Source organism: Rousettus aegyptiacus, unplaced genomic scaffold, assembly GCF_014176215.1.
Source record: "Rousettus aegyptiacus isolate mRouAeg1 unplaced genomic scaffold, mRouAeg1.p scaffold_m13_p_1, whole genome shotgun sequence".
In the NCBI taxonomy this organism is placed as follows: domain Eukaryota; kingdom Metazoa; phylum Chordata; class Mammalia; order Chiroptera; family Pteropodidae; genus Rousettus; species Rousettus aegyptiacus.
In genome coordinates, this window is record NW_023416284.1 from 42,077,773 (window position 1) to 42,104,445 (window position 26,673).

Sequence of the window (26,673 nt, forward strand, 5' to 3'; positions counted from 1 at the left end):
ACCAGTGTTCCTGAAGATTCTGTCAAAATCTTTTCACTAGTCATACTCTAAATAACCTCATCCAAGTCTTAGACTAGTATAGATACATGTCTATGTCTTCAGCTCATACTTCTCTCCAGAACTCTAGGCTGTTATATTTTACTAGCTGGCTCCACCTGAATGTCTCATGGGTATGTCAATTTTAACATTTCTATAATACCTTTTTTTCCCTATTGATTAAATAAATAGTGCTGTTATTCTTGTAGTCACTCATTAGTCATACCATTAATCCTATTCATACTACTATACCTTAATCTGTTTCAATCTGTTCTTCCTCCATTCCCAAGGTCATTGCTTTAGTTTATACCCTTACCATTTCTTACTTGGATTACTGTAATAAATTCTTAATTGATCATTCTGCCTTTTTCTTACCCCTAAAGTCTATCTTCCATATAGCATTAGGAAAATTTTTGTAAAATGCGAATCTGAACATATCACTTCTTTCCTTAAAATACTCCAATGGCTGCCCATAGTGTTGGGGATAAAATTCAAGTATTGACTCAGTAATGTGTCAAACTATATGGTGGGAACTGAAAGTATACTAATAAACAGAACAAGTATCTGCCCTATGATAGTTTAGTACAGGCCTTTTTAATTACAACTTTATCTCTTACTACTCTCTCTTCCAGCCATAGCCACCAAGAAGGGCTAAAAATGAATCTTTCTCTGTTTGCCTGTGTCCTTCTCTCATTTCCATGCCTTTCTAATTATGCACAAAGCTCTATTCATCTACTTACCCATAGGATTAGGCAATTCTTCATCCTTAGTTCAAACATTTCCTCTTTCTGAACACTCATCTCTGAGTGCATAAGCTATTTTTCTCTGCTTATACACTGTCCTGTGCTAACCTCTTTTTATATTAACAACAGCAAACACTTATTCAGCATTTGCCCAGTGCCAGGTACTGTTATAAGTATTTTAATTAACATTAATTTATATAATCCTTACGAAACTATCTGAAGTAGGTACTATTATTAGATAAGCATTACCTGTTCATTTTCTCCCCCACTATGTGCTAAGTTACCTGAAAAAAGACTGTCCATTTATTTGTCCAATGCCCACTAAAGTACCTAGTATATAATTCAATACTTTGTTCTAATATCTGTTGAACTATATAAATCAAGGAATAAGTTTAAATTACTTATTCCTTTTTAGAGGTACTACCTGACACTAAGGTGATAAATTAGCTATTTTTATCCTATTATATAAAGCTTTCCTAAAATAATGGAAAAATGTATCAAGAAAGATTTGAGCATGGTCAAATTTGAGGAACCTGATTTTAAAACTAAGCAAGATCGATAAAACAACTGGATTCTTCTGTTTCGGATTAAGAAAGAAGACTTGGCTTCAAGTAAAAATAGAATAGTGTGAGAGCAATTTCCCACTTCTCCTGGATTTCATACAAAAAGAAAAGATGAATAGGAAAAAATCCATAAACTCTATTTTCAGCAAAATGAGGAGACTGATATAACCCATACATTAGAAAAATGCATAAGGGTTGCTAAGACAAGCTAAGATAGGAAGTCAATAGAAGGCAAGGAAAGCAAACAGTGAAGAATCCTAGGGTAAAGATTTCAGAAGTAAAGGGAAAAATGCTTCTTTTAAATAGGAGACTTATTTTGAAGTGATAAAACTCTCTATCTTGAAAAAAAAAATGAGCTAAAAATCTGGGAGGACTAGAGAAAAAGGGATTGATCAGAAATTTCAGAAAGTTAGGCAAGAGCTGTGCATAATAGCAAAGTTCCATGAGAAACACATTCCAAAGGAACTTCCTACATATATCTTAGCCAAGATAATCCAACTCATTCTACTTTAATAGAAAGGTAAAGAAGATCAATGAAACTCACCAGATAAAGAATACTTATTATAAAAATGCTGTTATGAAACAGGTGTAAATTCAAATGAAATATTTTACCTTAAATTATAAAAAATTTATGAAGCCATTAATTTTAGGAAGGAAAACAAAGCAGAAATTAAAGAATTCAAGGAAGGATAACAAGAATCGCAAAGTGATGATATGAAATAGAAGTTCACATGTGAGCTAACACTACCTGAAAAAGAAGTAGAAAAGAAAAAGATAAAATTGGTAAAAGGGAAAGATGTTGCGAAAAGCATGTAAGCAATAGAGGGGAAAGAAATAAGAAAAGCAACCAAAATAAATGGAAATTTAAAATGTATTAAAAGCAGAAAGAAACAATGATAGGTAAAAAGTAAAGGAAAAACAGATTCGACATATGTCTAATTGGTACTTAGCAGAAAAACCCAAAATTCTGGGGGAAAAATATAGAAAACTTTCTGAAATAAATAAAAGTAGACATCATGTGCCTGATAAAATTAACAAAAATCTGCTAACACCATGACATAGTCTAGAAAAGGCATTTCATTTTAAATATAAAGAAAAAAATCACTCAAGTAGCTGGGAGAGAAAACATTATCTAAAAGAGAAGAAAATATCAGATTGTCTTCATATATCTCTACAACAATATTTAAAGCCAAAAGAAAATGGTATTCAATACCTTTTTTTCCCTTATAGTAAGTCTTCTATCTGGTAAGTTTTGCCAATCTTTCTCACCCTTTTAATTATTCAAAGTCTGAAGAAAAAAACTTAACCATCCTAACTGTCTTAGAATTACAGACAACTTAGAATAATCAAGAACTTGGGAAATATTATTCCTTAAATAAACAACTACAGGATAATATTAAGCTGCTTGATGGTCATTCGGATATTTACATTTTTCTTTTTCAGCACTTGACATAAATAATGACGAGTTGAATAACTTTTGTTGAATTAAATAATAAAATTTAGTTTTCAAAGCCTAAGTCACATACAAAAGCACTGAGAGTCAGACATAAACAACCACCACAAGGAAGACAATAGAAGCCAACAGGCTCACATAGACCACCTCTTGCTATGTGACTTTGGGATCAAACAACTGATTTGAGGTCCCCCAAATCACAGCCATATATTCTCCATAGTTTTGTATCACCAGTCCTGCATGTGTTTTCTTTACCTTCCATGAACTTAATGTCAGTGCTGCTCATGTAAAACCCAATAAAACCCAATGAGAGAAATAAATACAGTTGACCCCTGAACATTGGTTTGAACTACACAAGTCCTCTTACACACAGATTGAATACTGCAAAGGTATTTTCTCTTCCTTATGGTTATTCTAATAACATTTTCTTTTCTCTAGCTTACTTATTGTAAGAATACAGTCTATAAGACATATAACATACAAAATATGTGTTAATCAACTGTTTACATTATCGGTAAGGCTAGTAATAGCTAAGTTTTGGGGAATCAAAAGTTATACGTGGATTTGTAAATGTAGATTCGGTGCACCTAAGCCACGTTGTTCGAGGGTCAACTGTAGTGAAGAGTAAGGTGCTGATGGTCGTGCTGAACTTTGGAAGGCCACAAACCACTGTGACACTGATAGTTAAGATTTGTTTTTTCTTTCCGTAAGAAACAATTGTCACTCACTTGAAGACAATATTGCCTCCACTGAGAATGCATGATCTAAAGAATTAGAGGACTGAAGATATTACATGATTATAAAGGCAATCATTGCAGCAATATAAGCTTTCCTAAATATGATAAACACTATACCCAAAGTATTAGGTGAACTGACCAAATGGTGCAAGGTGAAAACAACCAAAACAATTTTTAAAAAAGGAGAGGAAGAAGAGGTATCATGAAATAATACAATAGAACTCCAGGACATATCTGTTATAAGAGCAAATATGAAAAGATTTAATTCAATATAGAGACTGTATTACATAGTGAAACTCAACTCTATGTTGTATACGAGAGGTACATTTAAAATAAAGTAATTCAAAAAAGTAAAAATAAAAGGACAAAGGTAACTGAAATAAGTTCAAATTAAAAAGAAAGCAGAGGTATTTTAACACCATACAAGGTAGAATTTAGGCCAAAAAATAAAAATAAAAGTTTTAAATGAAAGCAATTCAGGAATTCAGGCCCTTTTCAATTGTAAAGGTAATAATAATTCATAAGGAGATGCAATAGCTATAAATATCAATATACCAAATAGTTATAAATATCGATTCACCAAATAAGAGCTAAAGGAGAAATAGACAATGTGCATGCTTTAAATCACTTCTGTCAGTTTACTAAATGAATTAAAAATAAACAAGAAAATAGAAAAACAGAATAATGCAGTTAATACGGTATATTTCTTTTTAACTCAATACTCTAAAAATAAATTTTAAATGCCTGTGTAACATTTATAAAAACATTATTTGGACACACAAATGCACACACACACAGTACAAAAGACATAACATTGTATGATTACACTGCAATGAAACTAAGAATTAACAAAAAAACTTTAAAACTAAAAGGATTGTCAATTGTTTGGGTTAAAAAGAAAATACAAACTGAAACTACAAAATATGTACAGAACAAGAATATTGAAAATACTACATATCAGAACCAAAGAGATACCAAAAGGAGTGCTCACAGAAAAATTCTAAAATTTAATTCTTAAATATTTACATGAGTAAAAATATATTAATTAAACATTTGACTCAAAAAGCTAGGAAAAATATGATACATGAATATATTATTAAATAAAAAAGTTAAATAAAAACATGCAATTCCTCAAGGACTGGCATATAAAGTATTAATCCAAGGTATTTAAACCTTTAATTTTCTTTATTATTACTTTCATTTGAATTAATGATAATTAAAATTTACAATAGCTCAACATACACTTATATTCTAAGTATGTACTACTATATGTGTTATTTTTAGTACAGGAAGCAAATTAGAGATTTGGATTTTTATGTTACCCATAAAGTGAGAAATATCAAGACCGTCTAGAATTAGACTCAAAATATGCAAAATAATTCCATGACCCCCAAAAAGCCATTTAATAGCTGCAGAAGTTACATTCCCTTATGAATCCGGCGATAAAATTGAGAGACAAAACACTTACATTCCCAATTTCAAAGTTCTGCCTCATCAGTAGGTAAAGGGAGGCACTAGCGTGTGACCGTATTGTACTGATGCTACTGCTACAGTGTCGGAGAAGCCGGAGGCATAGATCAGCACATTGCTCTGTCTCTTCTTCAAACAGGAGTTCTGGGAACTGTAAAAAGCAATACCAACACCGACTTTATGAACTGAAAGTTCCAAAGATATGTTAAGATAGCCTAAACTAGAGATTTGTTACCATAGCCCAAGAATTAAAAGAATGGTTAAGGGACAGTTTTTGCCAATGGTTGATAATGTGGACAGAGTTTGGATACTGATTATGCCACTTGCTAGCTAGTAATAGTGTGACCATGGATCAGTTTTCTCATTCATAAGATGAGCCTAATAATATTATCTACATGGGACTGTATAACTATCTTAGATTAGATAATGTGCATAAAACAGTATAGTAACTAATGTGTAATAATTCCTTACATGTTTTTATTATTACAAAATAGTGTATAAGTTATTTTCACTGGTTAAGTTTAATCAACATCTCTGTATTCCATCTTATCAGATATCTAAGATGAAATAACTACCCTTAAGATCTAAGAATATAAATACTTTTGGGGGAAAACAAACATAGAAAATAAATATTTAAAGTAATTGAACAAATTTTCTTTCTTTTCCATTCAACACAGAATATGTTAATTTCAACAGACTGAACTACTTATACGTTGAATTCTTGATAAATCATGTTAATAAGGAGTAGACAGAACAGGATGAAGAAAAATAATGAAAAGCTCCCAATTTAAAATCGGCTATTAATTTCAGGCCCTCCTCCACATCAAAACTACTATTTTTAAGCCAGAAACTGGTTAAAGGTGATCTGAATAAGAATTCCAAAAGGCAAGCAGTAGAAGAGAGGCAAACAAGAATCAGGGGTCTCGGGTTATTATTAAAATTTTAACTATAAATATATTAACCAAGGCACATGTCAAATGATCTTAGACAATGTTAATAAAGCCTGACAAGTCTGCAGGTACAAAATTAACCTACCTTTGAAACCAGAGCTCTTTGCGTAGCAAAACAGTGTTGTAGATAAACCGCACTTTGGTTACAGGCCATGCTATGTAGTAGCACTTTCAGCACCCCACCGAGGATGCTCTCTTTGGATTCTGTTACAGAAACAGTCTGCAATTTAAAGATAAATAAAATAGAGATGCACCTGAAATTTGGTTACGGAGATAAAATATGTATCAAAAATATATTTTTAAAAATTAATTAAAATTTTAAATCGAAGAAATGATTTAAATTTTTTGACAAATATATATTTTTTAAAAGACAATGATAATATAAGAACCAGGAGTACTTCAAGAAAGAGGTGGTTACCAGGATTTGGATAAGAGAAGAAAAGCGTGGGAAAAGTTGGATAGTATTTAAATGAGAAGTGAAGATAGAACTTTTAGGAACTACTGATATTTAAATGTAATTATATGGCTTAGTAAATACTTTATCCCTTACCCCAATTTACCAAATCTATACTTTAAATTCCCCTTCTTTGTGTTCTTACCTGGACAACAACCTCTAATGTATCCAAGATGATGAGGTTTGCTTCAGTAGCCAGATTTCCATCGATCAGCGCTTCATGTTCAATCTCCGCTCTTGACCTAATATAAAACATTATAAGAAATTATATTTATCTTTTTTTGACCGTGCTGATACACATTTTCTCACACTATTACAGTATCAGAATGCGACTAAAAGCAGAAATATTTAACTTTCAGAGATACAGCAAACACAGAAAACACATTGTTTTGTTCTGAATGGCACAGACAGTAGGTGGTGCTATGTGGGCTTGCATTAAGGGCTGTTTCATGTAAAGCAACATTCAAAACGTTCAAAGAATTTCAATATAATAATTTAGGATAAAAGTACTTATTTTTTTCTAATGTTTCATATTAATTTCCCAAAATTTTTGAAAAATTTTGATGCAGAAAACAATTTAACTCTTCAGTGAGGCTGGATGAAATCACTCATTAGAAACAAAATAACTCGATGCCAATAAAGTGGTTTTCTTGAATATCAAATATGTACAAAAGTATTATTTAATGAAAACAAAAATTTAAGAAAAACTACACATTTGTTTTAGTAGCAATACATATACAGAAACTATATATTACATCTAAATAGACAAGATGGTACATAAATCAAAGCAAAAGTCCAAGGACATATTAAATGCTAACTTTCTGAAATTCTTAGATGTTCGTCTTTGAATCTTTATTACTACCATTAAAGCAAATAGTTTATTAATTTACATTTTACAAGTTAAAGAGAGGATACAGCAAAGTTAGAATTAAATTGACAAAGAAAATATACAATGTTCAAACATAAAATTCCAGAGAGATTTCTGGGAAGAAACATGACAATGACAAGATGGGTTAAACAATAAGAATCGGGAAAACACCAAAAATAAGGCTTCCTTAGAACACAAGAAGATAAAGAGAGAGAACACATTATACAATTGTAGATAAAAAGCTATAACTAACAGTAGAGTATTTGGCTGCTTTGTGATTTCCATAACACATGCGGACAAATGATCAAAGAAAGGGACGTGGACAGACACAGAAAGAAAAGCTGACACTCAAAGCTTAAAAATTTTAACATATTTATATTGTATTCACTATCTGCTCTGGTCTAAGTATTTGCATCTCCCAGAAATTCATATGTTAAAATGCTAATGGTCAAGGTAATGATATTCGGAGGTGAGGATGCCTTTGGAAGGTGATTGGGTCATGAGGGCAGAGCCCTTGTGACTGAGATTAGAGTTTTTATAAAAAAGGCTCCAGGGAGTTTGCTTGCCCTTCTACCATACAAGGACACAGCAAGAAGTCTGTATAACCTGGAAGAGAGCCTTCACCAGACACCAGATCTGCTAATGCCGCGATCTTGGACGACTCAGCCTCCAGAACTATTAGAAATAAATTTCTGTTGTTTACAAGCAACCCAGCATGTGTTATTTTGTTACAGCAGCCTGAAGAGACTAAGAACATTTCTGATAATTCCAAACTCTCATCTATATGGTACTGAGTCTGTTGCTTCTCTCTTGGCTGAAACTTGTCCAGGGCCTTGTATTGTGCTTTATATTTTACTGTGTGAACTAATGTTTCTAGAGGTTTATCTGTAAGAATCCTCTAATGCTTGGGCTGAATATGGATTTCAGATAGGGTGATCAATCACCCTGGTTTGCTTTAAGACAGGACTGAGGAGTTCCCTGGGATGTAGAATATTCAGTGCTAAAATTAGACATGCTAGGCAAACCTGAATGAGTGAGTCACCAAATTCTCAAAGTTTCTTGGTCCAGTCAAGATACTTGAGGGCTAAACTATAATCACAAATTCTCAAGAGAAAATATGTGGCCCTTTGACTTGATTCCAGGTTTCGGGCCAAGTAGTTTTACCTGCAGTCACCTGGAAGTGAGACAGGTTTAGTTCTAGTTCCCCATATGCAGAAGGTACAGTCTTTAGGATCCCAGGCTCATGTAATACATTTTTAGTTGTTTTTGGCAACAGGGTCAGTCAGTGTATCTGGCTTGCCTCCATGCTAGAAGCAGAAGACCTGCAGTGTTTTGCCTTTTTAAATTATATTTTAAGCTCCAAGAGAGCAAAGGTTTTCTAATTTTTTTTTTTATCCTTGAAATATTTAGTTCATTGTGACACCCAAAATATGCTGGGTTGTTGGTGGAAAATGAGGTTAACATTTAAAATATGTAACATTCTGCTTCACTATCCCATATGGAAAATTCTTCCTCCAAATCTTTTTAAATCTAAAATTCAAAAATTAGGTTTAGTGCTTGCTTTGGCAACACATATATTAAAAATTAAATACAACTATTTTGTCTTCTAAGATTTGAATGCCTAACATAAATAAAGTAACACTAAAACTAATCATTTTTCTCTTGCAATCAAAATCTAACAAACCCATCAGCAATATTAAAAAAAAAAGGTTATATTACTTGTCAAGCTTTTCAGTGTTTTGACGCCAGTGAGTCATATCCTTTCTCCACCTCAGATTCTCCTGACTTCCAAAGGCACTTCCAGATGGGCTTCTCTCTGTCAAATTTTGAAGTCATTTTTAGAATGTTATTTTAGTAGGACCACATATATGTATGTTTGTAAACATATAAGAAACACTGCACAAAATTATTGATTTTATACACAGCCAGTTTAATCCTCAATACAAATGGAAAAACCTAACAACGTACTTTTTATTAAAAGTTTTTTCAATGGTTACAGAAGAACTATATTTGCTACATGTAATATAAAAAACACCCTTTTAAATAAGAAGTTTTTTAATAGCGATTGTCTCAATTTTTTTTTTTTTTTCAGGCGAGGCAATCCTTGGTTAACTTCACAGATTGCAGGAACCTTGTCAGTTTACAATTTTTTTTTTTTTTTTAATGCCTACAGCATCTGGTCTTCCTAGGTGGTCTCCCACCCAAGTACTAACCAGGCCCAACTCTGCTTAGCTTCCGAGATCAGACAGGATCGGGCTTGTCCAAGGCAGCATGGCTATAGACATGGCTATAGACAACTGTCTCAAAATCTTAACCATATCTATATGATATGACCTCATCCTACCATTCTCCCTCTTGCTTATGCCACCAGTTACTCTGTGAGAGTGTGTGTGTGTGTGTGTGTGTGTGTGTGCATGTTCTGTATATAGTCTCACTATATAAGCTTCTCATTTAGGACCTGTGCTATGGTTGTTGTTCCTTTCACCTGATTGTTCTTCCCCTCATATTTTCACTGGCCAATCATTCATCACCTCCAAAGAAAGATGTTCCCAATTCTCTAACACTTCCTCTCATCCTTATTTGCTTTACTTCTCTCCATAGCATTTATGGCCACAAGAATATATAAACTACTAATAATAGAGATTATGCCAATTTGTCCATCACTTCATGTCTAGGAATGACAAAGTTTTTGACACATTTTGAGAGCGCAATAAGTTTTTGTCTGATGAATAAAGAAAATAAAAAGGATTCCTAAAGTAATTACTTCTTTTGGTCCACAGAAGGCAGGACAAGAAAAAGACAGGGGCTTTCTCCTGATAGGTTTCTAGGATAGAAGGCATATTAAACAGTATGGGCTCCTTTAAGGAGCAGCAGCAATAGAACTGATTTCACACAAATCCATCAGGAGCAGAGAAGGCACGGGGAATTGTGGAGACATACATATACATTTAAACGACAGAATCAGTCATGATTTCAGGCTTTCAATGAGAAAACTAATGTTCTTTTTTTGAAAAACATGACACTTTTTAAGAAAAATTATGAAAAAACAAGATGATACACCTATATTAAGATAGTTAACAAAATAAATATCTGTGATCTATTTACATTTTTTATCATTAACCTGTTTTCATGAAATTGTCTCTCATCTCCTTAGTTAAGAATGTCTACCACTAGGTGACTTAGCTTAAATGTCCACATGTAAATAAGAATTGTAAAGGCTTAATTTTAATAAGATAAGAACTTCATTCTTTTTTTTAAATTGAGATATAACTGACACAGCATTAAAGTGTACAACATAATCATTCAATATGTTATTTATTATGAAATTATCATCACAATAAGTCTAGTTAACATTCATCACCACAGTTATACATTTTTTTTTTTTTTTTACGATGAGAGCTAAGATCTTCTCTGAGTTTTAAAATACACAACATGTGTTATTAACTACAGTTGCCGTGCTATTTGTTACACCCTGGTACTTTTGTATTTTATAACTTTAAGTTTGGACCTTTTGACCCTCTTTACTCACTTCTTCCACCCCTCAGCCCCTCTCCCCTGCCTCTGACAACCACCTCTCTGTTCTCTGTATCTATGAGTTCAGTTTTTGTTTTGTTTCATTTAAGATTCCACATATAGAACTTCAATTCTTACATTTAAACAATGGTAACAGTCCTCAGGCCACAGGTTTAAAAATGTAACAAACACTGTTAGCAGTTCTACTCTTTCCAACAATAAACCTCAGAAAAATCTGTGGTATAATATGAAGAACACTAAATTGGAAGTCAAAAGATCCTGGTTCTGTTATTTCCTTTATAATCTCAGGCAAGATAGGTATTTACTTCTATGAGTTTATTTTCTTTATCTTAAAGATGAGAATTATTCATTAGCTTCTGGTAATAAATGACCTAGATAAAAATTAATTTTCATGCATTTTTTAGAGGATGTTATACATAATGAGTTAAGAGAAAATCCATAGTTACATTGTAAACTGTATATAAAAATAGTGCTCTATAAATTCCATTAAATGCAAAGACTTCGTCTTATTCATTATTAAATTCCAAACACACATTGCATATGAAGGAATTTAAGTTCACTTAAATAATCACTATGTTAATGGCCTTTTAGAAAATGATAATTAAAAAATATTCATGTACATTCATATTTTAAGTCAACAAATATATGAGGAACTGTTAGCATGCATCATGAGCAGATGACTAAGCCATGTCCTTGATCTTAGGGAGCTCTCGGCAACAATATTATTTGTGTCACTTTAGAATTTACGAAATATTCACATGCAAATGCTCCCCACAAAGATAAGGTCAGTTACACAACTTTTTAAATCTACAAAACAATTACAGGTAGATGAGGAAAAGGAAAGTAGGGAGATTAAGTGACTTGGCCAAGGTTACATGGCTAATGTGTAGTAGATCTGAGATTAGAAACAGGCCTCTAAGACTACTAAACTGTTTTCTTCTCCTTGATATATGAGTTTGATGGGCAATATTTTTGCCTTTCATATAGGGTATATTAATTCATTGTGCAAACTAGGAAACTTTTAAGAGTAAAAAATGATGCTACATAGAATGTAGAACACAGAGAGCAAACCAATCCTGAAGTAAACTATAGACTCTGGGTGAAGATGAAGTGCCAGTGTAGGTTTATCAAATTGTAACAAGTATACCAGTTTGGTGGGGGATGTTGATAATAAGGGAGGCGGCTATGCATATGTGAAGGCAGGGGGTATATGGGAAATCTCTGTACCTTCAGCTCAATTTTGCTGTGAACTTAAAAATGCTCTAAAAAAAAAAAGTCTACTTTTTAACATAAGGGATGCTATTAATAATCACACAAGGACAACAAGAATAAACTGACTCTATCCAGAGCAAATCAGGAAGTATGTTTACTGTACTTAAACCAGAATTCTAACTTGAATTCATGCAGAGAAATGGTTATTTGGGTTAATTCACAGTTACATTCAAAAATACTTTTTCAAAAGTGGAGAATTATCATTGAAGACTTCCAACAATGATCTTTATAATATATAGTTCAGAGAAACTGAAAAATCCTCACCAGAAGACATTGTGTACGTACCAAGCTGTCCTCGGCTTCTGCGCACCATTTCTTGCCTAGCACCTATGCTCCCAAGAATAGCTTCTTCAAGCTTTGCTCTCATGTCTTTTGATTTCTTAAAGGTCAAACTATTCATTCTTTCAAACACTTTCTTTCCCTAAAATTTAAACATTAGAAAAGGAAAGAAGAGGCATTGAGAAAATTTTCTTCTTCCTTTTCCACATTGTTTCCTTTCTTGTTTCTCTTTGCAATGGCATAATAATCACTTACTTTGTATTCGAAGCAGGATACACAGAGATAAAGCAGGTCTAATAGCCTGTTTAGTTGCAGGACTGAGAGATCTGTAAACCATTTCTGTAGAACTGTCTCATCTGCATTCTTGAGAACCCAAAGTAGACAGATCAAAAGGCTTCGACTTGATTCTGCCGAAAAGGTAGTGTGTTGTCTGCCACTCTGAAAATAAAGAGCAGTAGAATGAGACAGAAAAATCAATGACCATTTCTTTTTTGTGAGTTGTCAGCTGTTTACTTATGAAAGCAATAAAAACAAAAATTGCTTATAATCAAATATTTAAAAACAACATTTAATTTAGATAATACTTGTATAAGTCATATACTGAAGTTTAGCGAACCTTTCCTGGCAATAGGAGATTGCTTTAATCTGTGGCAGAGCTTCTGGCAGATGATAATAGAAAGCATTAAAGCAAAAAACTAAAAGATACTATTATTAACTAAATATCTACCACAGAATATCCGACATGATGAAAATAAAGGGAAAAAAACCCACACAACTGATTCAGTAAAATAACAGAAGTATAAGAACAGAATGTAATAACAAAATGTTTATAAGGTTTAGAGAATCATTGTTTCCTGTCAAGGGCCACTGACAAAAGGGAAAAGTCTTAGACCATATAAAAGTAAAAAGCATTTCTACATACAACATATAAGGTTAAGATGCTATTTTCAGTCTTCAATCTATATTAGTATACAGTATGTGAAATACAAATGAAAACTTTAGAAGAACTTGTTTACAATACCATTTATTGACTGGATATTTATTCTGTTCCAGTCATTATGCTAAGCTCTTTACGTAGATTATTTCATTTAGTCCTCCAACAATATTACCAAGCAGGTTGTATCATCTCAATTTTACAGACAAGTATACAGGATGACAATAATAATGACAAAACATAACAAATTTAAAATGTGCTAGACACTATGTTAATCACTTTTTCTTATTTAACTCATAATAATTTTATGAAGCCATATTAACTATTGTTATTTCTAATTTACAGGTAAGGAAACTAAAGGCTACAGACAAAGTATTTGCCCTAAATCACATATTAAGAAAAGGTAAACCCAGGATTTTAGTCCAGGTTAACCAGACTCCAAAGCTTACTTTTCAGCTTTATACCACAGTCTAATATTTGGTTAATAAATATGCTAAATAATAATGAGAAAGTAATGAAGATATATTGAGAGGAAAGACAAAGAAAAGCTGAACATACTTAATTGCTGAAATCATGATCTAAACCTCTACCGTAATCTTTTCTCTGTCCTGGATGATGATAATGATAGCAGCTGACTCATACATATAATGCTTACTCTGTGCTAGGCACTATACTAAACATTTTATGCATATTAACTTACTTATCCCTTGCAACCATTAAAAGAGATGAACATTATTACCCCATCTCAGAGACAGAAAACTGAGACACTAAGAGTTTAAGTATTTGTACAAGTATTCTGCAGTAAATGGTAAGACTGGGATTCAAATTAGGAAAGTTTGGTTCCAGAGACCAAAACTATATCTACTATATCTACATATGCATATGTCAATTAATTCACCTACAAAAACTCACTTAACCACTATGTTATACTGCTTCTGACCTGGGCACAAATAGCATTGACTTTTACCCCCGAATCCACAACCTCTGAAAAGGAAAATGCATCTTTATCTAAAAAGTAGGTACTTTATATAGCTGAACTTTCAGGTATGCATAAATATATTGACTGAATTCTCAATGATAGATTTTTTAGAAATAAAATTTTTTAATTTTTCTGAATTTGACAAATAGGTATATACTAACATTTCTTATATCCCCTTCCAACCAACAACACAGTGATATATTTTAAAGAATGTCAGACAAAGATGAAAAAGACTCAATCAATAATGAAAAGAGGTTGAGTTTTCCCCAAAATGTTTTATAGGATCATTGCAATTCCAATCAAATTCCCAGACAGGTTTTTCCTGGAAACTGACAAGTTAATTTGAAATTTTAATGGAAAGATCAAAGGGCCAAAAATAACCAAGACACTCTTAAAAAAGAACCAGGTAGGATTTACTAAAGAGTTAAAATAATTAAGACAGCTTGATATTGGCAAATGGGTAGACAAATAGTGTAATGAAATAGAATATGAAGCAAAAATTCCTAAGAATAATGAAAATCTGATATGTAATAGAACTGGCACTATGAATCAGTAGTGGATGGATACAGTATTTCAATAAATGGTGTTGAGATAACTTATTCTCTAGAGAAAAAAATAAAAGTAGATTCCTACCTCATACCATTGTATAAAAAATAAATTCTGGACAAAGGAAGAATTTAAAGTGAAAAGGTAAAACTTTAAAACTTTTAGGAGGAAATGTAAGAGAGTATATTTATGATCTTAGGAGGACAGAATTTCTGAAATAAGACCTAAAAAGCATAAACCATAAGCGACAAAAAGATGGTCATATTTGCCTACATTAAAATTGGGAATGTGTGTTCATCAAAAAATAAATAGATTGAAAAAGCACATCATAAATTAGTAGAAATTTGCTGCATATAAAATCAACCTGAGATCAGTACCCAGAAGTCTTTTTTAATCAAGTTTCCATGAGAGAATCAAGCACTCCCCCAAAATGACCAAAGGACTGTTTCCCGTAATCTCCCACGGCATTAATAAAAGGATAATTCTGAATTCTGGTCTGGTATTATCAATCAATGAATCATCTCTGAAGGAAGAGACCACAATCCCAGGACTCTTATTATACATACAAATAATACTGCAACTACGAAGTTCAGTACATAGTCAAAGAACCAGGCCCTCAAGGAAGCAAGACATCATAAGTGAGAACTGCCAAAACGGACAACAGAAACAGGTACACAAAGACTTCAGATACTGAAATTATCAAAAAAATAAAACAATCACACTTTCTATGCATCCATGTCCAAAAAATAATGTTTAAAAATTTGAAAGGAAGCTTGAAAGTACAAAGAGAAGTGTTTTTGAAAAAATAGAACCAATAGACTTTAGAAAACTGAAAAAAATTTACACAATAACCAGATTTAGAACTCAATGGATTATTTTAATATAATATCAATTACAATTAAGGGAAGAATTAGTAAACTGGAGGGTAGATCAAAAGAAATAATCCAGCATGAAGCATAGTCAACAAAAAGATGGAATATACAGAAGAAGAGTAAAGACATAGAGGATAAAATAAAAAGAACTAACATACATTTAACTGGAATACGAAAAGAGGAAAGAGAATGGAAAAGAGGACATATCCACGCAGGTAATAGTCAAGAACTTCATAGACTGGAAGAAAGATACTGAATCATAGATTTAATAAGTCCAAAAAATACAAAGCAGAATCAATATAAAGAAATTCAAAACTACAGTCAACAGAATGAAACCACGGAAAATCAATTTTATGGAGAAAAACAAAGATGCAAGATGGAAAAAAAGATAAATTATCTTCAAAGAACCAACAGTTTGACACAGCTGACTTCTCAAAAGTAGCAATGGAAATGAGAAGACAGTGGCAACAGTGTCCTCAATGTGCTGAAAGAAAACAGAAAACTGACAGAAGAGCAAGTAGAAATTACAAAACCACGATTATAGTGGGATGTTAGAATAAGCAGACAGAATACATTAAAGGAATATTTAAACAATAGTATTAATAAATTTGACAGAATGGGCATAACAGACAAACACAGACATTGTGAATAACAACTGAAGAATATCATTCTTTTGGAATACATAAAATACTTGCAAAAACTGACCATATACTAGACCATAAAACCACTTGCCACGAATATATCTGAAATTATACAAAGTAAGTTCTCTACTTATGCAATTAAGCCAAAATCTGAAACAAAAGGATTACTAGAAATTTTCATGACTGGAAAATTTAAAAAAAAACCCAACTTAATAGCCCAAGCAAGAGTCTAAAAGAAATCATTATGAACTTTAGATATATTTTGAACTGAATAATGAAAATGCTATGTTTAAATTGTGGCATGCAACTAAAACGATAATTAAAGGAAAATGTATAAGTTTAAAATATGTATCTAAAAAGAAAGGATGAAAACTAGTGAGTTAAACATTCATATCAAGAAGTTAGAAAAAGTACCAGAAGGGAGAAAAATTATATAAATACAGTCTGAAAAAAAATTAACTGGCATTAAAAAAAAAAAAAGAAGTTAGAAAAAAAACACCAAGATAAACCCGAAGAAAGTAGATGGCAATAAATAACAAAATTCAAAAGTGAGGATCAATATTGCCCCCAAATTGGTTTTCTATAGAAACTAAAGATGTATACAAATTTCTGTTGAGCCTGGTTACAGACAAAAGTCTCAAAAAGCCAGTCACAGAAATGAAAATGTTTACATCTACTACAGTTTCTATCTATTACATTTACCATAGACATTTGGAAAACCACATAAGATACTGAGAACAACTTTGTCACAAATGTGAATAAACTTCTACTAAAATAAAGTTTTCAGAAACCAGTGTAAAAAAAAGTAGAAAACTTGAAAACTCTTACAGTCATAAAAGAAGTTAAATCAGTCGAGTTTTAAATTTTCAAAAAAAGAAAACTGCAGGTACAGATGGTTTCACCCACAAGTTCTTCAAGTATTCCAGGAAGAAATAATTCCAATTTTAAACAAGTACTTAAAGAGAACAGAATAAAAGGGGAAACTTCCTAGCTCATTTTAATTGTCTAACTTAACACTGCTTCCAAAACTTGAAAAGAATGTTATGAGAAAGAAAAATTATAGACCATCTCACATACAAACATATATACATAAATCTTAAACAAAATATAGCAAATAAAATCCATTAATACACAATCACAAAAAAGTTTGGTTTAATTTAGGAATTTGAGGTATGGTTTAACACTAAAAAACCAATTGAAAGAGGTCACAGTGAAAGATCAAAAGCAAGATAATGAGCATCTCAACGGATACAAAAAAAGCATGATGAAATTCAACAATTATTCATATTAGAAACAAAACTCTAAGTAAACTAGGAACAGAGGGGACATCCATAATATAATAAGAGGGCACCTAAAAAAAATGATAGCACATATGTTTAAGAACGAAATGTTGCAAGTTTCCCCTTTAAGGATGCCAACTATCGCCACTTCCATTCAACATTATACTGGAGGTTCTAGCCAGTAAAATAAATTATGAAACAAAACTAAAAGGAAGAAACAAAACTCCTATTATTTATAGATGATGTAATTGTGTATGTAGGTAAAAAATCTATACATAAGTTTCTAGTTTAGTAATTCTGCTGGAAATAAGTATTATTGTACAAAATGAATTCTATTTCTACACAAAAGCGATCAACAAATGAAGATAGAATTTTTGAAAAAGATGACATTTGTAAGAGTATTATTATATATAATTATATTATATTACTTATAATAAAAAGCATTAACAATTGTCAAAGATTGAAAATACATCTACAAAAGATGTACTAGGCATCTTTGGTGAAAACTATAAAAGTTTATGTAGTCACAGACATTAAGGGAGGCCCCAAAAATGAGATTCATCATGTTCAAGGATTAGGAGATTCAACAGTCTGAACATATCAATGTTCCCCTAAATTAATCCATAGATTCTCAGCCAAAATCCCATCAGGTTCATTAGTTTTTGTCTATTTATTTTAGTGGAGCTTCATAAACTGATTCTAAAAATTTATATAGATTTGTATTTATAAATAAATGAACCTGGGCCCTTAAATTCCACTGTTCATAAAAATATCAATTTCAGGTAAAGTTTAGAATTATATACAAAAGACAGAATAAAAAAAAGCATTTAAGAAAAAAATAGGAGAATACCTTCAAATATAGAATAGGGCAAAAATTTTTTAAATAAGAGACAAAAACACTAGGAAAAGACTGACAAATTTAAGTATTTTAAAATGAGACACTCTAATCATCAAACTCGCCATTAAGTGTGTGAAAAAGCAAGCCACATAAATATTTGAACAATAAAATATAATTGATAACAGGCTTGATCCAGAACATATGAACTCCTCCTGCAAGTCATAAATAAAGGCATACGACCCAGAAGAGAAAATTGTCAAAAAACTCTAGACACTTCCAAAGAGAAAATCCGAATGGCCAGCATACATATGAAATTGTGCACACCCTCATAAGATATTAAGAAAATGAAATACAACTATAAATTACCAGATTGACAAAATTTATAAAGTCTGAAAATTCTAAGTGCTGATGAACATGTGAAGGAATGGAAACTCATACTGTAGGTGCAAGTATAAACTAAGATGAATCCTTTGGAAAACACCCTGGCATATTTGGTAAGGAGGAAGATACACATATTACATGATTGAGCAAATTCCACTCCTAGGAAATACCCTAACTCAAAGTATAATCATGCATACAGGATACATATAAAAGAATCTGTAGAATTGCTATTTGTAATAACCAAAGATCAGAAATGATTCATGCATCTATCTACAGAACTAGTAAATAAACTGTACCAAAAAATTTATAGTCAGACAATAGAATGTCATACAGAAGTAAAAATCAGTGAATTATAGCAATAATTTGTAACAAGTGAATATTAAAGACTTACATAATGTAAAACTAAATTAAAAAGTAAACTATTTATATATGAAAACTTATATGGTAACATTATAAACAAAACTAAGCAGTAGTTAGTTAGTTGGAATAATGGGGGAGCTTGGTGGATAGCTGTGGTACAAAAGTACAAGCTAAGGATTTCTGGAAATAGCCATGTTCTATATTTTGTCCTGATTTGTGGTTATAAAGGTGTTTGTTTTATATTTTATAAACATATATTTATGTTTCATGTATACTTTCATGTGTAATATAGAAAAGTTTTTAAAAATGAAAAGCGCAATCAATAAAATTGTGAATAGTAGTCATTTTAAAGGGAGAGAGGGAGTAAATTGAAGGCAGACTGAGAACTTCCAAGATATTTACAATGTGCTATTTCTGAAGCTGGGTGGTAGATACACTGTTGTATCTTCTATTATTCTACTATAATTGCACATGCACTTTATATACTCTTTTTTATGTATAATATCAAAAGTACATGTGATGAAAGAAAAAATCAATAAATTAAAATTCACCAAAATTAAAAACTTTTGCACTTCAAATGATACCGTCAAAAAGTGAAAAGATAATCTACAGAATGGAAAAAAATATTTGCAAATCACATATATGGGAGTTAGTTGTACTTAAAATATATAAAAAATTCTTTCAAGTCAATAATAATAAGATGAATAACATAATTTTAAAATGGCAAATGATTTGAATGGACTTTTCTCTAAATAAGATGAACAAAAAGATGAGCCAATAAGCAAATGAAAAGGTGTTCATCATCAGCAGACATTAAGGAAATGCAAATCAAAACCACAATGAGATACCACTTCATGCCCACTAAGGTGACTAGGATAAAAAAGAGATAAAAAGAAGTGTTGGTGAGGATTTGGAGAACTAGAAACCTTTATTCGCTACTGATGAGAATGTAAAATGGTGCAGCCACTTTGAAAAAGAGATTAAATTTTCTCAAAAAATGTTAAACACAGAGATTCCATATGACCCAGCAATCCACTCTTAAGTATCTACCTAAGAAAAATCCAAAAACATACATGCACACAAAGACATGTATGCAAATGTTCATAGCAGCATTATTGCTAATGTCCAAAAAGTGGAAATGATTCAAATCTTCAACTGACAAATGGATAAAAATCGAATATATCAATACAAAGGAATACTATTTGGCAATTACAAAAAAAAAAGAAGTACTGATACATGTTACAGTATGGATGAACCTCAAAAACATTATGCTTAGTGAAAGAAGCCACACAGCAAAGAGCACAGTTGAAGTCTAAGGCTGGGGGATGTGACTGCTAACAGGCCTATGGGTGCTTACAGGGATGATGGAAATGTTCTAAACTTAGATTGTGGTGATGGCTGTACGACTCTGTAATTATATTAAAATCCATGAAATTGTACACTTAAAATGGGTCAATCTTTTGATATGTAAATCACTTCAGTAAACTCTTTTTTCTAAGTTGTCAAGTAGAATAGCTTCCATAAATATTGCATATTTCTGAAAGTCCTTTAAAACTTTTAGAAATTGATCTTGCTTTACTGGTAGTTTGTTTCCTCCTTTCCCCCATTTATTATAGAGGCAGAGTAAATATCAATTTTTTAAACATGAAAAGTATAAATCTTCGCAGATTAAAAAATTCTCATTTTATTAAATGAGAATATTAAAATGGATTTAATATATATTTGAATGTACATATGTATAATATTTACATATATAGAAAATAAGGCAACTTTCAAAATTCTTAATGGGAGAATATATAGCTTTATATCATAAACCTTGAGGTAATTAATAATTTATAAAATAACTTGGTACGAGAAAGGCAATATTCTCAGAACTTAATGTTTCCACAAAATAAATTAAGCTCAGAGTACTCTTGCCTCAGCTAACACAATATTCTCAGTTATTTAAGGATACATCCTTGCAAATATCTGTTCTTCCAGAATAAACTTATGTAGGAGGGTTGATTTTTACCGTTGATGTGAGGAGGAAACTGCCAGGTCTTGTTAGTTGAGGAACTGATGTTCCTGCAATTGCCATGGCAACCGTCTGGCTTATCATGCTTCCGCTCTCACTTTCATAATCATCAGGGGCTATACAAATTGGTCTCCCTCGTTGATTGTGAGTTTCTGGAAAAAAAATAATCCAAAAATAAATAAATGAAACTTCTGTTTAGCTTGATTAACAGTTATTGAGCATGCAATTCCCCTTCCAAGTCTCCATTATTTTTGAAAAAAAAAACAAACAAACAACTTGTTAACGTGTGATACTTATCCTTAAGATTTAGGTCTTTTAAACAATATTTTAAATATTAACTCATTCCTACAACCATAATTTATAGTTTTGTAAACTTTAACTTGCTAGTAAAAGAAGATCTAATAATTTAAACATTTCTGCTTTCAGATAAGGAAGCTCATGTTAGTGATCAAAATACTGGGAAAAGTACTCAACTATCAGTCCTTTAAAGGCAAGGAGTTGTTTATTTTTTATCACCAGCACCTGTTGAAGTTCTTAATACATATTAGGTACTAAATAATGTTTGTTTTTCTTTTTATTGAACTGGAAGTACTTTATCAGGGCTTTCTTCAGAGTGAATAAAGGAATTTAAGTAAATTCTAAATATGAAAAGCAAGATGAATAAAATTTTATAGGTTCTAATTTTTAAAAAGCAACCAAACTTCAACGTATTAACCCAGTGTTAGCAATAAACATAATTCTTGTTATACAAGTGAATATTAATTTTATTATATGTATATGATAAAATGACATTGAGCATAGTAAACTTCTGCCAGGTTTTCTTGTATTCTTATTTCAGATGAACAGTATATACACATGCACACACAACCTATTTCCTAATAGGTAGGGATAGAAATGCTATATAATCATTATTTTAAAATTCATAAGAACTATTTATAGAAACCTTACAGTGAAGTCTCCCACATGGTGAAAAGTTTTTCAGTAATCGAGTTAAGTATTCACAGTTTACTTATACACTATCTATGTCCTTATATTTTTTCTCCTCAAATAAGATCTTTATCTTTGAGATATTTTCTTACACTTTCATACATTGAGATTTGTCTTTAAAAGTTGTCTTAAATATACTAAGTACCTGTAAAATCATACAGCTGAGGAACAGTCTCCATGATAATGCCAATCAGAGGTAGATACAACATGGCCACCCGAGCCTTTATCTGGGGGTCAGAGTACCGTGGGTCTGAGTCATGACTGGATAGTAAATTGTGTACCATATTGATGACTTTTCTATGCAATCCAAACAGTCTATTTAAAAAGAAGATGAAGAAGAAGCAGTAAGGTCACAGAGATTAGTTAATATCTTTAAGGCAAATAGTAAGTCATGGAACTGAATCAATTTTTTTCAACTTCTTCACTTTGCCACATATTTGTATGTATTCCTACAAAACACCTCATTTTAAAATTAATAAATGTCTGTACAAAAAAAAATTGAGGAAAAAGAAATAATATACAAATTGACTTAGGAGTAAATCTGAATATTTTTTACATTAACTCCTTATTTAGTTCATTTTAATATTAAATAACTTAAGACCTATTGTGGTTATATTTTAAAGCAAAAAAAGGGAAATCTTAAGCAGTTATAAATTTTATTTCATCAAGTGAGATCTCTTCACATTTAACAAAGATAAACTTGTATTTTCTTTTTCTGAAAGAAAAACATTCCACCTAACAGATCATGTAGTCCACAGGCTGGGTTTGCGAGTGACATCTCTCTTTAACTGAATTTCTTTGCTCATATGCCTTAACTGGGTACTTAAAACTTTTCTACACTCTCAAACCCCTGAGTTTCACTGGGCTAACACACTAAGAAGGGTCACGCTCATCTTCACTTTTTTTTTTTTTTTTTTTGCCTTTTTCTTAGACTGAAAGGCGCCATGACCATGCAAACCATTCTAATTAAAAATTCCCCCAACTTCCACTGGCCTTTATGCTGTAGCTGGCATCAGTTTCAGATCTCATTCTCTCTCCTAAGCTTCTCACCATCAATCTCAATAAAATACCAACTTTTTAAAGAAAGAGTAGCCATTCTGAATTTGTTCTGGTCAGATCTTTTGATACATCTCCATCTTTATAGCTATCAGATCATCTCTCCTTTTGTCTCAAAAAAAGTTGTACCTTCTCTCAGAAAGTAATCTCCGCCTATGTTCAATGAATCCCATCTTTCTTCAATAGCTTCATTGTTTCCCCTCACTAAAGTCTTCCTTTCTTTCTTCAAATAAGCCTTCCCTATCTTGAGAATAGATGTTCACTTGAAACTAGTTTCCTTTCGCTTTTATAGTACTTCTCATAGTAAAACTATTATACGACTTCTCCAGTAGTAACTTCCCAAATGTATGTGTTTACATTTACTTCCTAATATCTACTCCCTTTCTTTGAAGCTAACAATATTTGAATGCTTACAACATGGTACCGCACTAGCTTTTATCACTTAACAGCTAACTGATTTTTCAAAGATACTTAGCCCCCATTTTCCTACTTACGTATGAGGGTAATAACCTACCAGTGCTTGTGAGAATTAAGTTACATAATTTATGTAACGTGCTTAGCACAGTGACTAGTACATTGCCTTCCTCAGTAAATAGTAGCTTTTATCTCTTTTAAGATCATATAGATTTAAAGTCCGAGATTTGAAATAGTCTTACTCCAGAGCCTTTGATCTTGTCTGCCATTTAGATCATATAAGATCTAGCTGAATATTCTTTCTTCTCCCTTCCAGATTTTTATTCAGAAAGCTTATTTTTAAATACTGTCAAGAACCACATGTGAGGAACATATTTCAGATTTCATTCTCCAGCTCTCCCTACTTGGCACTGTCATCTTACATGTTCTCTTCTCAATATAGTCTCCAAATAGTTGCCACCCTTCCTCATATTTCTCTCTCATTATTCTTTCCAAGTCTCAAATTCTGGTTATTTGCTTTTTATGTTCTCCCTTTCAACTTCTTGTATCACCAGTGATGATTGCCAAACTTGGGTATGTATTTCTTATCTCTCAGCATTTACCAGCCCCAGACTTCCACCTATCTAAACTCTATCCATCCGTCTTCACGAAGCCCTTTCGTCTAAGATACTCAATCACATCAGCTATTAAATATATAGTTATGCAGGACCTGTAATGTCTATCCTATTCTAGATGTTGGAGATAAGAGGTTGTGTCTGTTTTAAGAGAGCTTGTTTTCGTAAAAGAAACACAGAAAAATAATTCAATGTTACAAATGTTATGACAAGTGTTATTCTTCTATACAGATCTATGTATTATGAAATTAGCATTTAATAATAGTGTATTGTTTCATAGTCTTAACTTTCTTATTATAATGAAAGATTTTAGACAGCAAATCTTTGATTGATATTAGAACATATGATTGCCAGAAATTATTCTCGATTACTTAGCAAGCTGATGCAGTAAAAAGAAAAGCATTCTTTCTCAAGGATTTTATCTAAGACAATCAATGTATGTTGCATTTTAACTATATACCACTAAAGAATGTAAAAGAGATGTGAGTTTCTCAAAGTCTATCACTCATTCATTGAATTAACATGTATTTGTCAGGTTTCCACTTTGTACCAGACACAATTCTAAGGCACTGAGCGTACAGCGAACAGGAAGACAAAATGCCTGCTCTCCTGAGCTCACATTCTAATGGAAGATAGATAATAAACAAGCAAATTTCAGATAAGTGTCTTGTAGAAAATAACAGTTATGTGGTTAAAAATGATTGTGGCAAGGGCGACACAGCTTTAATTTAGATTGGGAGGTCAATGAAAGCCTCATTGAGGAGATGCTGTTAGAGTGGAGACCTGAAGAACCTTACAGAGGAAATGGGTATGAAAAGACCTGAGGGCAACTGGAGCACTACTTCAGGCACAGAAATATCAAGTTCTGAGGCCCTAAGGTAGATAAGTTTGGCACAATCGAGAAAGACAAAGAAGGCCAGGATGGCTAGATTTTAGTATGCAAAGAGGGAAGAGAGTTGTGGAGTAGACAAGAGCCAGAAATATATCAGGCTTTGAGGACCATTAATAAAAGTCTGGATTTTAAGTGCCATTTTTAGAGTTTATGCTCCCATTGAGGAGTTTTAAGCAAGGAAAGTGACATAATCTGATTCTCATTTCTAAAAGATCACTCAGGCTGCTGTGTGAAAAAAGGATTTTAGGAAAGTAGGAGTGGAACTATGACTAGGGAAGTAGCAGTGAGGATGGAGAGAAGTAGCTGAACTTGGGGTAGTATCTGTGGAATTTGCTAATGGACTGGGTGCAGGAAAAAGTGAGGAAAGAAAACAAGCAGCAGTAAAAACTAAGGATGTAATCCTGTATACTGCTATTTAAAGCTCTGCCCATATCTTGTTTAATTGCATAGACAAAGAGAAGATGGTAATGAGTACAATTATCATTGTTTTCTGGACTTCATAGAAAATAAATATTTCCAAGTGTGAAAGACCAACACATTCTAGCTTAAAGAGGTAGAAAAAGGCAATACATAATTCTTTCTTAAGTCCTCAGAAACACAAAAAACCTATTTTAATAGAATTGATCCTTGACATGAAAAACCCTCACTGCAGAAACAGCTGACTGTTAGAATTTTCTATTCTTTATATCAGATACTGCTGAACACTTATACAACATCTATTTCCTGTCTTCTGTCTTAGGAGAATTCAATATTTTTCAGATATGCATTCCTCCTGCTATGACTCAGGGGAAGCCAACTCCATCCCATTTCAGGAGATCCTAATTAGACTAGCTCTGCTACTTAAAGCATCAGTTAGCAAACCATTTTGTTACCAGTCTGAGAAGAGATAAATGTTAATCAACTTATTGCTTCCTTACTTGAGAAGTTCTACCCAAGGCAAAGAAAAGTCATACGACCTAAACACCGTGTTTAGTGGCATAGTTGATTTATTGTTCTGTAACAAACCATGAACTGATACCAGTCTAAGCACCACATTTGAATAGAACTAATTTAATCCACCCAGCAACCTGGCATTGCTCCGGTAACTGTGACAGTATGGAATAGCAAGTGAGTCAAATCAGTCCAAATGAAAAAAATTACATTGCATGCTTGGGAAGGGGGTTTCCCCTTCGCTCTCCTGATGGATGTAAACAAGTAAGAATTTCATTTGACTTGCCAGTGACAACTGTCTTGCAGTCATGAGAGGCACTAGCTTTAGGATAAAACATCTAGAACAGGAGAGATAAAGAACCAGAACCCTGATGACACCATTGAGCCACTGATTGTACTGTTCTGTTCAAACAACCCTATCTTTCCTCCAACTATAAAATAATAAATTTCCTTCCTTTAATAAAACTAATATGAAGAAAGGTTTTCTGTTTCTTGTAACTAAATATACCCTGATATAGCAAGTAAAAATACTGAAAATTTGCATTCAAATAATTGAGATATATCACTTATTAAAGA

At 32.2% G+C, this 26,673-nt stretch overlaps 1 protein-coding gene and 1 pseudogene across 8 annotated transcripts in view; both read right to left on the minus strand.

Moving 5' to 3' along the window:
- DOCK7 (dedicator of cytokinesis 7) overlaps positions 1–26,673 on the minus strand; it is a 154,703-nt gene that overhangs the window by 24,108 nt on the left and 103,922 nt on the right. For 4 of the 8 annotated variants that reach the window (XM_036234638.1, XM_036234665.1, XM_036234668.1 and 1 more), the window contains 8 exons: positions 22,337–22,506; positions 21,202–21,356; positions 12,615–12,797; positions 12,345–12,501; positions 8,994–9,090; positions 6,552–6,648; positions 6,038–6,172; positions 5,001–5,153 (listed from right to left, as the gene is read on the minus strand). In XM_036234638.1, the coding sequence (XP_036090531.1) occupies positions 5,001–5,153; positions 6,038–6,172; positions 6,552–6,648; positions 8,994–9,090; positions 12,345–12,501; positions 12,615–12,797; positions 21,202–21,356; positions 22,337–22,506 (1,147 nt within the window). The remainder of the gene's footprint in view (positions 1–5,000; positions 5,154–6,037; positions 6,173–6,551; positions 6,649–8,993; positions 9,091–12,344; positions 12,502–12,614; positions 12,798–21,201; positions 21,357–22,336; positions 22,507–26,673) is intronic. The other 4 variants (XM_036234678.1, XM_036234672.1, XM_036234654.1 and 1 more) reach the window with 1 other exon arrangement.
- On the minus strand, positions 9,439–9,557 carry LOC118606613 (annotated as a pseudogene).